We start from the raw sequence: 14,771 nt of genomic DNA, 5'->3' as shown, positions 1-14,771 counted from the left end.
ACTATATTTGAGGATAAAAGATTTTTTATAGTATGGGATTCAAGGGATCCTAGTGTAGAAAAGGTGCTGAGGTTAAAAATCAGTCATGATCTTTTTGAAAGGTGGTGCAGACACTTGTACTTATGCTAAATGGATTAGAATAAATTAGAAAAAAGAATAACACGATTGAACGTTTGCCTTCTGTGTTGTAAGTTCTACTTCACTCTTGGCAAAGGTTGAGGAAGCTCGAAAATACTTGACTCATTTACGGAAATTACGGGAATTTTGAGGCGCAGCTTTTATGGGGAGAGCGGTAAGAGTTTGGGCGCTCGCTGGGAGATCTCGCGAGACTTGGGGAGAGGCGGGCGCCGGCGAGGAGGGAGATCTAAGTGCGAGCAGGGGGTCGGCGGCAGAGTGGCGGCTGGAGTGGAGGAGGACGCCGGTCAGCAGGTGACTACAGTCCAAGGGCATTCAGCCTAAAGTGGCCGCACCAGGAGAGACACTAGTGGAGGTACAATCCACTGGGGTCCCCCAGACCGTGTGTGAGGTACCCGTCCCGGCCCTCAGCTTCCCGACCCACCTTCACATTGCGGCCAGTTGCTCCAACCAACATCGGAGTCCCGGCGACAGTGCGGCACCAGGGCACCAGCAGGTCCCCTCTCCCCGTCCTGCAGCGGTAACTGTGCCCGCTCCTTTGCCCCTATGAAGAGGCGTTACTGAATCGCCCCTTTACCCTCTGCAGGGAGCCCGTGGACCAGTATGCTCTCCACACAGCAGCAGGAGAAGGCCAAGTGACTCCTCATGCTTGGCCCAACACTCAGTGACACCCCGGCTGATCTACTGTAGCCTGGCTTTCCTGCACTAACCCAACATCTTTTAAAATCTAAACATTTGTTGAACTTTGTTTTGAATATACTCAGTGACTGAGCCCTCCAGAGTAGAGAATTCCACAGATTCACCATCCTCTGTCTTGTTCGTCCGGAATGGCTGACTCCTTATTTTGTGACTGACCCTGGTTTTAGATTCCTGCTTTGTAACCAATGTTGTTGGCTATGCTGTATTATTATTAGGAGGAGCTAAGAAAAGAACCCATTGCACCTTGATTCATCCTAACTGAAAATTTGGGATTTTCTTGGCTCTGGTGAGGTAGCTACTGGCTTGGTAATCTCACTTCCCTCTCAAGTGGAGTGGTTAAAATATTATTTAGGTTACATAATAAATAACATTCACTTTCCAAAGATTTATTAAATACATGTCTGGTGTGAAATAGTATTCATGTATAACAGCTTGAGAATACTATTAAATGAGCATTACATGAGCAATCAAAATAAGAGATGAAAATGAATCAGAAAGTACTTGCAATACAAAAAGCTCTATACAGATTAGATGTACTGTGACTCTACATCTCAATAACAAATTCTGACAAGGCAGTTGAAGGCAACAATGTGCTAAAGCATTTTCTCCATAAAGTGGAGGAGATGCTTTAGGGTGAGATACCCAAGGCTGTACTTGAGAACTGATCTACTTAGAGGCACTATGCTCCCTCAGGTACTTGGTAATATGAGAAGAGAAGCTTGGTGTAAGAGGGCCCAAACTGCCATTGGCAGGCTTGGATATATTACTCTTGATCCCTTCAACTTGATCATTGATGCAGATATAATTGTGAGCAGCTGGGGTCACAACACTGAATTCTTTGACACCCCACTTGTCACAGTCTTCTAACCCAAAATGACTTGTTTATTCCATGCTGTTTTTTGTCTGTTAGCCAATCCTTAACCCCATGTGAGTATGTTATATCTAATATTGTGTGCTCCGGTTTTGTTCAATAATCTTGTGTGGCATCTTATCAAAGGTCACTTAAAGGTTATGTTCTCTGATCTGTCCTTATCTATTTTGCTCATTACAAACGTGCAATTGTTCTAGCAGCTGAATTCAGATATCCCATTGAGGATGGAACATGTGCATTCTAATCCAACTTTTACCTGACATTGGTGTTTGCCTGCAGTCATGTTGCAGACATGTTCCGATGAGACGGGGGAGTCATGATAGGATACAGGAACTGTGGTGTACGAAAGCTATAATAAATCTAGTCAAAAGGAAAGGAAAAGAAAAGCATACAAAAGGTACAGAGAGCTAGGTAATGTTAGAGATCTGGAGGAGTACAAGGCTAAAAGGAAGGAACTTAAGAGGGAGATTAGGAAAGCCAGAAGGGGACATGAGAAGGCCTTGGCAGGCAGGATCAAGGAAAACCCCAAGGTGTTCTACAAGTATGTGAAGAGTAAGAGGATGAAATGCGAAAGGATAGGGCCTATCAAGTGCAGCAATGGGAAAGTGTGTATGGATCCGGAAGAAATAGCGGAGGTACTTAATGAATACTTTACGTCAGTATTCACCACGGAAAAAGGTCTGGGGGATTGTAGTGGGGACTTGCAGTGGCCTGAAAAGCTTGATAATGTAGTTATTAGAAAAGAGGTGGTGCTGAAACTTTTGGAAAGCATCAAGTTAGATGAGTTGCCGGGACCAGATGAGATGTACTCCAGGTTGCTGTGGGAGGTGACGGAGGAGATTGCGGAACCTCTGATGATGATCTTCCTGTCATCCATGGAGGTGGGAGAGGTTCTGGAAGATTGGAAGGTTGCGGATGTTGTTCCCTTATTCAAGAAGGGGAGTAGGGATAGCCCAGGAAATTATAGACCGGTGAGTCTTACCTCTGGTTGGTAAGCTGATGGAGAAGATCCAGAGAGGCAGGATTTATGAACATTTGGAGAGGTACAATATGATTAGGAATAGTCAGCGTGGCTTTGTTAAGGGCAGGTCCTGCCTTATGAGCCTGATTGAATTTTTTGAGGATGTGACTAAGCACATCGATGAAGGGAGAGCAGTAGATGTAGTGTATATGGATTTCAGCAAGGCGTTTTGATAAGGTACCCCATGCGAGGCTTATGGAGAAGGTGAGGAGACATGGGATCCAAGGGGACATTGCAGTGTGGATCCAGAACTGGCTGGCCCACAGAAGGCAAAGAGTGGTTGTTGAGGGGTCGTATTCTGAGTGGAGGTCGGTGACCAGTGGTGTACCTCAGGGATCTGTACTGGGACCCTTACTATTTGTGATTTTTATAAATGACCTGGATGAGGAAGTGGAAGGATGGGTTAGTAAGTTTGCGGATGACACGAAGGTTGGGGGTGTTGTGGATAGTTTGGAGGGCTGTCAGAGGTTCCAGAGGGACATAGATAGGATGCAGAGTTGGGCTGAGAAGTGGCAAATGCAGTTCAACCCAGATAAGTGTGAAGTGGTTCATTTTGGTAGGTCAAATATGTTGGCGGAATATAGTCTTAATGTTAGGACTCTTGGCAGTGTGGAGGATCAGAGGGACCTTGGGGTCCGAGTCCATAGGACGCTCAAAGTGGCGGTGCAGGTTGACTCTGTGGTTAAGAAAGCATATGGTGTATTGTCCTTCATCAGTCGGGGAATTGAATTTAGGAGCCGTGAGGTATTGTTGCAGCTATATAGGTCCCTGGTCAGACCCCACTTGGAGTACTGCACTCACTTCTGGTCACCTCACTACAGGAAAGATGCGGAAGCCATAGAGAGGGTGCAGAGGAGATTTACAAGGATGCTGCCTGGGATGTGGAGCATGCCTTATGAAAGCAGGTTGAGGGAACTCGGCCTTCTCTCCTTGGAGAGACGGAGGATGAGGGGGGACCCAATAGAGGTGTATAAGATGATGAGAGGTATTGATAGGGTAGATAGTCAGAGGCTTTTCCCCAGGGCTGAAATGATGGTCACAAGGTGCTGGGGAGCAGATATAGAGGAGAAGTCAGGGGTAAGTTTTTTACTCAGAGAGTGGTGAGTGCGTGGAATAGGCTGCCGGAAATTGTGGTGGAGGCTGATACGTTAGGGTCTTTCAAGAGACTGTTAGATCGGTATATGGAGCTAAGTAAAATAGAGGGCTATGGGTAAGCCTAGTAGTTTCTAGGGTATGGACATGTTTGGCACAGCTTTGTGGGCCGAAGGGCCTGAATTGTGCTGTAATTGTTCTATGTTCTATGTCATTGGATGAGTTGTACTAGCTCTTAGATTGTGAATGTGGAGTGTTTATAGAGAGGGGTTAAAGTAGGTGCATCCATTTATGCATTATTGGTGGTGGAATTTTTATTATCCTGGACCTTCCTTGATAGAAACAATAGGTATGAAGTTGATCTACTGTGAAGACACTTGATTTACTATGGATACTGTTTTCCTGTTTATTGGGGAGAAAGTGCTACTTAATAACATTGTCAACAACACTTTCCGTTGTTTCGCTGATGATTGAGGTTAGGAAAGTTAGCTGGATTGGATTTATCCTACTTTTTGTTAACAGGACACAACTGGGCAATTTTCCACATGGGAGTTGGGGGGTAGATGCCAGTATTGTAACTGTGCTATACCGGTACAGCTTGGCGCTACCATCCTACCTTTTAATGTACTTTCCAATTTCAGTTTAGCTGACTTAGTCTTACATAATTACCTTTACTTAAATTTAGAACACTAGTTTCAGATTCAAGTTTCTCAACTTCAAACTGAATTTAAAATTCTACCATGCTATGGTCATTCTTCCCCAGGGGATCCCTTACCATATCATTAGTTCTGTTTCATTACATAATAGCAGATCCAAAACAGCTTGCTCACTGATTGGTTCCTCAATGCATTGCTCTAAGAAACCATCCGAATACACTATGAATTCGTCTTCGTGGCTGTCCACGCTAATTTGATTTGTCCAATTTATATGATTATTAAAAGTACCCATGATTATTGCCTTATCTTTCTTGCAAGCCTCAATTCTGTTAAAGTTGACCTGCGCTCTCTTATAAATCAGACAACTGCAGAACCAAAGAACTTATGATTAATGCTTTATTATCTGTACGCTAGCGGGAGTGGGGGAATACAGAGAAAGAGTAAACAGTGTAACCCGAGCTCTGCATTGATCCTCACTCAAAGATTCAAATGCTAGGGTCCCTCTTTTATACTTAAAACAAAGAAGCCTACGTGCCAAGTTACTTAATTATTTTTTCTTCAAGAAGGAAGAAGTAAATCATTATAATTGTCTGCTATTTTTTCTTATCTTTAAGCACTCAGCAGTCCATCATGTTATAATCTGAAGTCACAGACAGCTCTAGGCTCCAAGGATAACTGCTTATTACTTCTTTGATTTACACAAGACACCTGGACACAACGCATCTCCACATTAGTCGCCATAGCAAGCTGAACAACATTAACCCTTACATTCTCAGTTACTTTTACAATTGTTTCTTGATTGATACTCTGTCAGAATAGCTGGTGTTAGGAGATCTGCATACTGCAGCCACAGTGACCTCCTACACTTACTACTTCTTATCTCCACACAATCTGATTCTACATCTTGAGTTTTTGTGCTGGAATTATTCTTCATCACCATAGTAGTCTTATGATGTATTAATAGAGCTGGCCCGCCTCCTTTTCTTCCTTGCCTGTCCTTCTAAAATGTCAGAAACCCTGAGTATTCAGTTCCCAGCCTTGGTCACCTTGTAGCCATGTCTCTTTAATGATTTTTAGATCATACCCATTTATTTCTATTTGTGCAGCCAACTCATCATCTTGTCATGAATGTCTTGATTTCCCTTTCTATGCTTTCATTTGCTGTGTTTGCATTTGCATCTTTCAGAGCCTTGGTAATATGTGTTCAAATTAGTCAATAATTGCACTCTTGTCAATTGTCTTAGATTTACTTTCCCTTTGGAGATGCTGGACAACATTAGGTTCTGTCACTTATGGTACTGAGTTCTTTTAAATCCAAGTATTCACCGTTAGGTTGTTTCAATGCTAGCTGCGGTGATTAATTAGAGTTTAAAGCTTGTATTTATATTTAGCATGTAAATTAACATCTCAGAACAGGAGATGGTAAACAAATTATCAATAGTGGCCTGAGAATGACAGCCTGGGGTGGAAGTGAATCAATTCATTTAAAAAGAAAGCTATTGGATAAACAGCAGCTCTGGAATGATAAGCTTTATATGCAATTAGTTTTGAAATATTCTTGTCGGATTACCTTAAGTCGCCATTTCTCCTTCGGGTCTTGACCTTGTAGTCTAGGGTGATATATCTTTGATTTATATGGGAATGCTGCACTGTTAGCAGTGTTGGTCTTTGGATAACATGTTAAACTGGGACCACATGCAATCCACTATTGTGAGAAAGAACAGTAGTGTTACCCTGCATATGAGCAATATTTATCGCTCAACTACATAACGTAAATAGACATTTGGTTATCATGACATCGTGTTTGTGGAATCTTGCTGCACGCAAGTTGGCTGCTATGTTATCTGCATTTTGACACTCATTGCACCTGTTAAGTACTTCATTGATACTTTATGACATCAAGCACTTTTTCTTTACCAATGTCCAGATCTTATGAATCTTCAGAAATCCTCGAAATAGTCTATTTGTGAAATAGACACTTTGGAAGTTTTACAGGAAGCATCTAAATTCAGTTGTTTTCATGATATACTAAATCATCATTATTTTGCTGTGGATGTATTTTAAAAGGGGCAGGGCAGGGTACATTACTGATTGTTGAGAGAAAGACAGATTCTCCAATCTTCCCACTGCTACTCTCCTACCCCTGTCAAACCAGCTAATGAAAACTAAAATGAAGAATGAGTTTGAAGGTGAAATAGAGCTCAGAGTCAGCATGTCCCTGTAAGAGTATGAAGCAAAGATGGTAACATTAGGGAACCTCAGTTAACAGAAGAAATGGAAGATATGATCAGAAATAAGAAGGAAATTTATGCCAGGTATAGGCATTTGGTATCGAGTGAGTTCTTTGAGGTTTATAGGGGATGTATGAGGGAACAAGGAAGAAGTTTGGAGGGTAAAAAGTGGACTTGAAATGGCCTTGGCAAACAGGATTAAGGAGAATCCCAAAACCTTTTATAACTATATTAGAAGCAAGTAGGTAGCTGTTGGAAAGAATAGTTCCCTTCAGGGCCCTAAAGGAAAACCTGTGTGTGGAAGCAGGGGACATGAATGGAATCCTAACTGAATACTTCTCATAGGTAATTGCCAGGGAGAAGGACGTGCGGTTGGAGAGTTAGGGGAGGGATACACTGATGTTCTGGAATATATTTGTGTCAGGAAGGAGGAATGTTAGAGATGTTGGAACACATTAAGGTGGATAAATCCCCAGGGCCTGATGGGATCTATCCCAGAATGCTATGGGAAGCAAGGGAGGAGATCACTGGGGCTCTAATGGAGATTTGTGCATTTTTGTCAGCCACGAGTGAAGTACCAAAAGGCTGGAGGGTAGGTAATTTTGTTCCATTATTCCAAAAAGGGCAATAGTGATAAGCCAAGAAACTATATGCTGGTGAGCCTTGCATTAAAAACAGAGAAATTATTAGAAACATTTCTAAGGGACAGGACTTGTGTTTATTTGGAAAGGCAGGGACTGATTAGGAGGAGTCATCATGGTTTTTGCAGAAATCCTGTTTTACAAATCTGATGGAGTTTTTTGAGGAGGTTACTAAGAAATTTGATGAAGGTAACCTGGTTTACAAGGACTTCAGCAAGGTTTTGACAAAGCCATACATGGTAGGATGGTCCAGGAGGATAGGGTATATGAGATACAAGATGTGTTGGCAAGCTGGATCCAAAATTGGCTTGGTGATGGGAGGTAGAGGGTAGTGGTCAAAGGTTTTCTTGCCCTGCCTGGAGGTCTCATGGAGTAGTAGATGGTGAAGGTGGTTGTAAAAGAATACAGGGGGACATAGATCAGTTGGAAAGTTGGGTGGAGCAGTGACAGATGTGAGGTAAAGCAGCTTGGGGTGTCAAATACTACCAGGACATAAATAGTGAATGGAAGGAAGTTAAGGAGTGTTGATATACAGAGAGACCTTGGGGTGCAAGTTCAGAGCTTCCTGAAAATGGCAACAAAGGTATATAGGGTAGTGAAGAAGGCATTTGGCATGCTTGCCTCGTCGGCCGAGGCATTAAGTATAAAAGTTGGAATGTCATGTTGCAGCTGTACAAAACATTTGTGAGTTTGCACTTGTTGTATTGTGTACTGTTCTGGTCATTGCACTGTAGGAAGGATGTGGCAGTAACTGAGAGTGCACAAATGATTCACCAGGATGTTGCCTGGAATGGAGGGCTTTACTTATAAGGTGAGATTTGATAGGCTGGGCTTCTCACTGTAATGTAGGATAAGATAAGATATCTTTATTAGTCACATGTACATTGAAACACTCAGTGAAATGCATCTTTTGCATAGAGGGTTCTGGGGGCAGCCCGTAAGTGTCGCCACGCTTCTGGTGCCAACATAGCATGCCCACAACTTCCTAACCCATATGTATTTGGAATGTGGGAGGAAACCGGAACACCCAGAGGAAACCCATGCAGACACGGGGAGAACGTACAAACTCCTTACAGAGAGTGGCCGGAATTGAAACTGGGTCGCTGGTGCTGTAATAGCATTATGCTAACTGCTACGCTACCGTAACATACTCTTGGCCAACTAGGAGGCTGAGGTGTGACCTTATAAAGGTTTATAATATTATGAGGGGCATAGATAAGATCTTTTTCCATGGGTGTGGGGGTTTAAAACTTGAGGGCATAGGTTTAACGAGGGGAGAAATTTAAAGGGTATCTGAGGGCCATGTTTTTCACGCAGAGAGGATGGTACTGGTATGGAATGAGCTGCCATGATGTACTAGAGGCAGATACAATTATAATGTTTAAAAGGCATTTGAACAGGTACTTGGATAGGAAAGGGGTAGAGTGATACAGACCTCGTGCAGACAAATTGGACGAATGTTCGTGCACATCATAGTTGTCATAGATGAGTTGAGCTGAAGGGCCTGTTTCTGTACTGTACAATTCTATGATTCTAAATCCTCCAAGCTGTTCTTTAGCAGTATATTTTATTAGCTATCTATTTCACCCGATCAGAGAAATTTCCTTTGTTCCACCCATTGCACTCCTCCATCCTCTCTGCCACCTAGACTAACTTGTTTCTCTCTCAGCTCTGATGAAGGGTCCGAGACCTGAAACTGTAACTGTTTTTCTTTTCACAAATGCTGTCTGGCCTGCAGAGTTTTTCCAGCATTTTCTGTTTTTATTTGTGTTTTTAGCAGGTTTGGTGAGATATACAGTGGATGTAAATACCTTTGAATAAAAGAGATTTTTCCTGATAAATTAAGTTCTTCTCTTTGGTTTAATTGTTGCAGGGCAAAGTCAGAATGGATGATCTAGGAGAGAATACCACTGTGTTCTCCACTTTACGTTCCTTCAACAACTTTTTGTCACAAAGTTCGGCATCTGTACCCAGCACAAGTGAGCCAAGCTCTACTTCACGACTTTTGCAGTTGCAGTACCAGCAGAGACTTGAGGTCAGTACATTGTCTTGCAGTGTCACTGTGGTACTGATGATAATGGTAAACATTACTTTGTATTTAAGTTTTCTCTTTTAATTAAACATTTCTGCATCCCAGTGCAAAGCAGATATTTCAAATTGTATTGTGGCTCAAATAGTGCTTATTCAGAAAATTAATCCAATGAGTGGCTGAACCCTGTGGACCTCCACAGAACCTGACAGCCAAGATTGTTAATTTTTATTTACTAGGAGTTATGGGTTCTCGAAATTTATTAAGTAATGTATGTAAGGTGATGCTTTGAGGGGAGGAAATAAAGGGAGCCAGATTTTGAGGGGTGGGATGAGGAGAAAGGTGGAAAAAAAAGTTGTCCAAGGCACTGATCTATTTTCTTGGAGGATTGGTAGGCATGTTTCCTCTTTGAGGTTGCTGGTAATGCCACGTTTTTCAAAGACTTGATTAATTTATTCTCTTCCTCGAAATGTTTTTATTTTCCCCCACCTTGGGATATGCTGTAACCACTTCTTGACACACTTGCAATTGGGAAACAAACAGATTAAGTTAGCAAGGTGTGCTGTAATTAACCAGTGCAGCATTGCCTGAAGTACAGTTTCATCTCTGAGTGTTGGTGATAGATCCTCTTGTTAGGTTCAACAATAACACATTTATTTGCATGAATGAAAAGATGTTTCAAAAGAGTGCTATGAAAAAGATAATTGAGACCAAGCCTCAGAAGACTGATGTCGGTGTAGATGCACAAAATCATGGTAAGAGTTGTATTTAAAGGAGTGCCATAAAGGAGCTAAGTTAGAGACGTACAGGGAGAAAATTCCAGAGCTGATTAAATGGCTGCCAATGATGAACAATTTTGTTCATATTTCCTTAGGACATAGAAACAGGCCAATCAACTTATTAAATCTATGCCACCTCTTCGAGCAATCCCATTCCCTTTCTTTCTTCCCTGCAACCTATTCTCCCATACATGCCCATTAATATCCCCCTGATTCTCCTACCAGCCGCCTACACAAGGCACAATTTACGATGAGGGAGGAAACCTACATGGTCGCAGGGAGAACATGAAAACTCCACACAGAGAGCGCTGGAGGTCAGGACTGAACCCAGGCCTCTGGAGCTGTACAGCGGCTGCACTACCTGTAGCACCGTGATGCCAGTCTTGAGAAAGCACAAGTCAAAGTTTCATTCATGGCCATGCTCAGTTAAAGCAATAATATTTAAGTGCTTAATATCTTGGGCCATAGGTGAGTGTTTCTTCTTTCAGTGGAAGTGGGTAAGCCACGAGATCATTGATGGGAAAAGGATATAAGGAGGCTATTCAGACTAACATGACTTTGCTAGCTTTGAGTTATCCAGTTAGCTCCATTGCTTTACCCTCCCCCCATTTTTGAAATTTTTTTTCTTCAAATAATAAATATTCAGGAAGACAAAACAATAAAGGACCTTGGGATTTAACTGAGGAATCTTTTTGTAGGCAGTATTCCAGAGTAGTTGTCCTTTTTAGAGCAGTGTTATCTCATCCTTATCACTACTGGTGATTCACAATTAGTTTTGGTCACCAGTAAACTTGGAAATGTTATATTTAATTGGATGAGCTAAGTCATTGAAACATATTGTGATACATTTATGCCAAGCACTGTTTTCTGTGGTACCCCACTAATCACAGCCAGCCAACAGAAGAAAGAACAGTTAATTCCAAATGTTTGTTTCCCATTGTTCTTTGTTCTGATATATTGCCTCCAATTTCATATGCCTTAACTTTGTTTTCAAACCTCCTTTCGAAACCTATCAAAAGCCACCTGAAAGTCCAAATAAACCACATCCACTGGTTCTCCCTCATCTATTCTTCTAGATACATCCTCAAAAAACTTCAATAGCTGAGTCAAACATGATTTCCTTTTCATATGAAAGTCTAAACTGACTGTGCTCAATCATATTGCTGATATGATCTCCTTTTCATATGAAAGTCTATGCTGACTGTGCTCAATCATATTGTTTTCTAAGTGACTTGATCAGGCCAACATGATAACGATACCAAGGAGGCCATTGTCTATACCAGCTCTCAACTGGAGCAGTTCTCCAGTTCCATCCAAGAGTCCTTTTTATGTGGCCTTACATATTTTTCTCCACCATACTTTTATCCAATTCCCTCTTAAAGGCTCTGGAACCTGCCTCCACACCATACCTGCAGGCAATACATTCCAGATTCTAAAAAATGTTTTCTTCATGTCACTCTTAATTCTCTTCCATTTTTTTTATTCCTGTGACCTCTAGTCCTCAACACCAATCAAAGAACAGTCTCCCACTATCCAGACCCTTCATCATTTTATATATTTCTATCAAATCTCTGCTCAACTTTCTCTTTGCCAAAGAAAACAGTCCCAACTTTTTGAATCTATACCTGTGACTTCAATCTATATCCCAGAACCATTCTTGTAAAAGGTTCCTTTCTATCATTTCCTATAACGTGGTAGCCAAATTGAATACAATATTCCAGCTGAGGTCAGACTCGTGTTTTATATAGTTTCAGCATTACTTCCCTGCTTTTATACTCTACACCTCTATTGATAAATCCTAGAATTGTGTACGTCTTATAAACCTTTCTCCCATCCTGCCCTGCCATCTCTAATGATTTGTGTACACATACCCCTAGGGCCTCTTAGCTCCTGCACCCCATTGAGAAAAGTATCCTTTATTTTATGTTACCTCTTCTCTTTCCTCCTATCAAAATGCATCCCCTCACATTTGTGCAATACCTTGTCTTCAGTTGGAATTTAAAAAAAGCAGATTATGTAAGTGTTGTAAGACTAAAGAATGCCAAGGCAGATCTTGGTGTCCTTGCCGGTTAAAAAAAATCACATTTGTATGTACGTACTGCTGTTAATTGGGCAGGCAATGAGAATGTTAACCTTTACAAAAGCAGGAAGTCTTGCTACACCTGGACAGCATTTCGTTGAGACTATGCCTGGAATACTGTCTTTAGTTTTGATCATCTTAGTTGGGAAAGGTTACGCTAAGAGGTGGTTCAGAGAAGTTCATTGGATTGGTGCTATAAAAGGGTTGTCTTATGAGTAAAGACTGAGTAGATGAGACCTATATTGCCTGGATTTTGTAATGAGAGATGAACATATTGAAGAGCATAAATTCTGAGGGTGCTTGATAGGATGTTTCTCCTGGTGGGGGAACCTAAAACTAGTGGATATACTTTCAGGATAAAGTTTCGTGTTCATTTTTTTCAAGAATCTCTTAAGTGACAGTTGTAATTCATTTTAATTCTCCCAGTCAGAGAGTTGTTGATAGTAAGTCATTGTATTCAAGGCTGGAGTAGAATCTTGGACAGAGAGACCATTGGGAAAATGGAACTGAGGCCAATGACCAGATCAGCCATGATCTTCTTGAATGGCAGAGCATGCTTGAAAGGCCACATGGCCTACATCTTGTGTTCTAAGGTACACAGTTTATGTGTACCAGCTGTTTCCTGGGTCTTCAAGTGCTTACAATTAAAACTATTTGAAAGTTAATAAAATGAAATGATAACCATATATAGTGGCATATGATAATGATCTCATCTGCCTTTAAATGCGATGCGAAAAGTAGACCAGAACAACGTACAATCCAGGAATCCTTGTTTAACAATCAGTGGAACACTAAACAAGACCAGCACAGCCCAATCCTTTTCTGCATTCGCACCTCGGCAAGATACAGTAGTTAAGAGTAGAACTCTGATTTTTTTTTAAAACCCTGATCTGTTTCTGAACCCAGAATTTTTGTGTTTTTGTGTTCCTGTAGCTTTCCAGTTTCATGTTATCTGCCCCTCAAAGATGGGGCTATCAATCCAGCACACCATAAGGTGCAATTCTATCTCTTGAAAAATATTTGTCATGAATGTACAAACCATTTTTATGCCAATAAAGATTTGTATATGTGTGTATATAGTGCCCTTTAAAGTCTCAGGATGTTCTAAACTTCTACTTGGTGCAGCTGAGTAATGTAGTTTGTTGAGGGACTCCAAGCAGAAAACTGTTGTACTGGGAATACAAATTACATTTTGTGCAATGGCTTTGAAGCCAAATCTTTTGTATCTGTGTCGAGAGTAGTGTCATGCTTATTCATTTTGGATGGTGCTCTTTTAGGTCATGAAGTAGGTTTGTATTTCATGAAATGCACATTTATTGTAAAGATCATGTATTCTCTGAAACTAAAGAATATTTATATCATTAAAATATACGTAATCAAAATACGCTATCACATGGATATAAACACCACTTATTTAAATTTAGTGTTTGATGTGCTGATATTGTTCTCTCTCTCTCCCTCTCTCTCGTTCTTGCAAACTTTTCTCTCAATCTGCCCCAACCCCTCACAATTCCTAAAGAACTAAAATTAAAAATTGCTTGGCGTGCGTTTTCCAGGCTGAAGAGCAGGCTGAATATATTCGTTCCCACTCCCGGATTCTAGAGGTGGAACGGGAAAAGCAGAAGATGGAAGTTAGTCATAAACGAGCCAGAATTGAGCTGGAGAAGGCAGCACAGACCAGCTCCTGGAACTATGAGGTTTGTATAGGTAGTTGCAAAATGTAAACTTCTCTGGCACAAAACATTCTTTGTACTTCGTGTTGTTCTGTGCTACTTGCCAGCCTCCTTTTGCTAGAACTACAGTGTAACTAGTTGCAAGACTTATGAGATTTTTATTTACTTTCTGTGGATTATTAGTTCAGACCTTATTACCAGATCATCAGCATAACCACTACATCAAGGAAAGAATGGCTAGTCTACAACCTGTCAGACTGTCAATCAAATTGCAAATCCTTAATACTTCACAATATTATAGAGTCACACAGCATAGAAACAGGCCCTTCGGGCCACCCTGTTTATGCTGACCATCAATATTAATCCCCTTTATCAGCACTTGGTCCATAGCCTACAAGGAAATTGTCAAAAAAAAGAATTGATGGCTTTGTGGCCAAGTTTGTGGATGATACAAAGATAGTTGGAGGTACAGGTCATGTTGAGGAAGCAGGGAGTCTGCAGAAGGACATGGACAGGTTGGGAGAATGGGCAAAGAAGTGGCAGATGGAATACAGCTTAGGGAAGTGTTTGATCGTAGACTTTGAAGAAGGAATAAAGGCATAGACTATTTTCAAAACGGGGAGAGAATTCAGAAATCGAAGCTGCAAAGGAACTTGGAGTCCTAGTGCAGGATTCCCTAAAGGTTGACTTGAGTTGAGTCAGTAGTAAGGGAGGCAAATGCAGTGTTAGCATTCATTTTGAGAGGACTTGAATATAAAAGCAAGGATGTAATGCTGAGGCTTTATAAGGCATTGGTCAGACCACATTTGGAGTATCGTGAGCAGTTTTGGGCCCCATGTCCGAGGAAGCATGTGCTGGTGTTGG

At 41.4% G+C, this 14,771-nt stretch overlaps 1 protein-coding gene across 4 annotated transcripts in view; it reads left to right on the top strand.

Annotated features, from left to right (window-relative positions):
* The first annotated feature begins 335 nt into the window (after positions 1-335).
* mad1l1 (mitotic arrest deficient 1 like 1) overlaps positions 336-14,771 on the top strand; it is an 826,601-nt gene continuing 812,165 nt past the window's right edge. For 2 of the 4 annotated variants that reach the window (XM_052022015.1, XM_052022017.1), the window contains exons 1-3: positions 336-429; positions 9,220-9,381; positions 13,791-13,931. In XM_052022015.1, the coding sequence (XP_051877975.1) occupies positions 9,232-9,381; positions 13,791-13,931 (291 nt within the window). In that variant the 5' untranslated portion in view covers positions 336-429; positions 9,220-9,231. Of the gene's footprint in view, positions 491-9,219; positions 9,382-13,790; positions 13,932-14,771 lie in introns of all 4 variants that reach the window. The other 2 variants (XM_052022016.1, XM_052022013.1) reach the window with 1 other exon arrangement.

The sequence above is a fragment of the Pristis pectinata genome, chromosome 8 (assembly GCF_009764475.1).
Source record: "Pristis pectinata isolate sPriPec2 chromosome 8, sPriPec2.1.pri, whole genome shotgun sequence".
NCBI lineage: Eukaryota > Metazoa > Chordata > Chondrichthyes > Rhinopristiformes > Pristidae > Pristis > Pristis pectinata.
The sequence above is the reverse complement of the archived record's forward strand: the minus strand, read 5'-3'. Positions and strand labels throughout refer to the sequence as shown.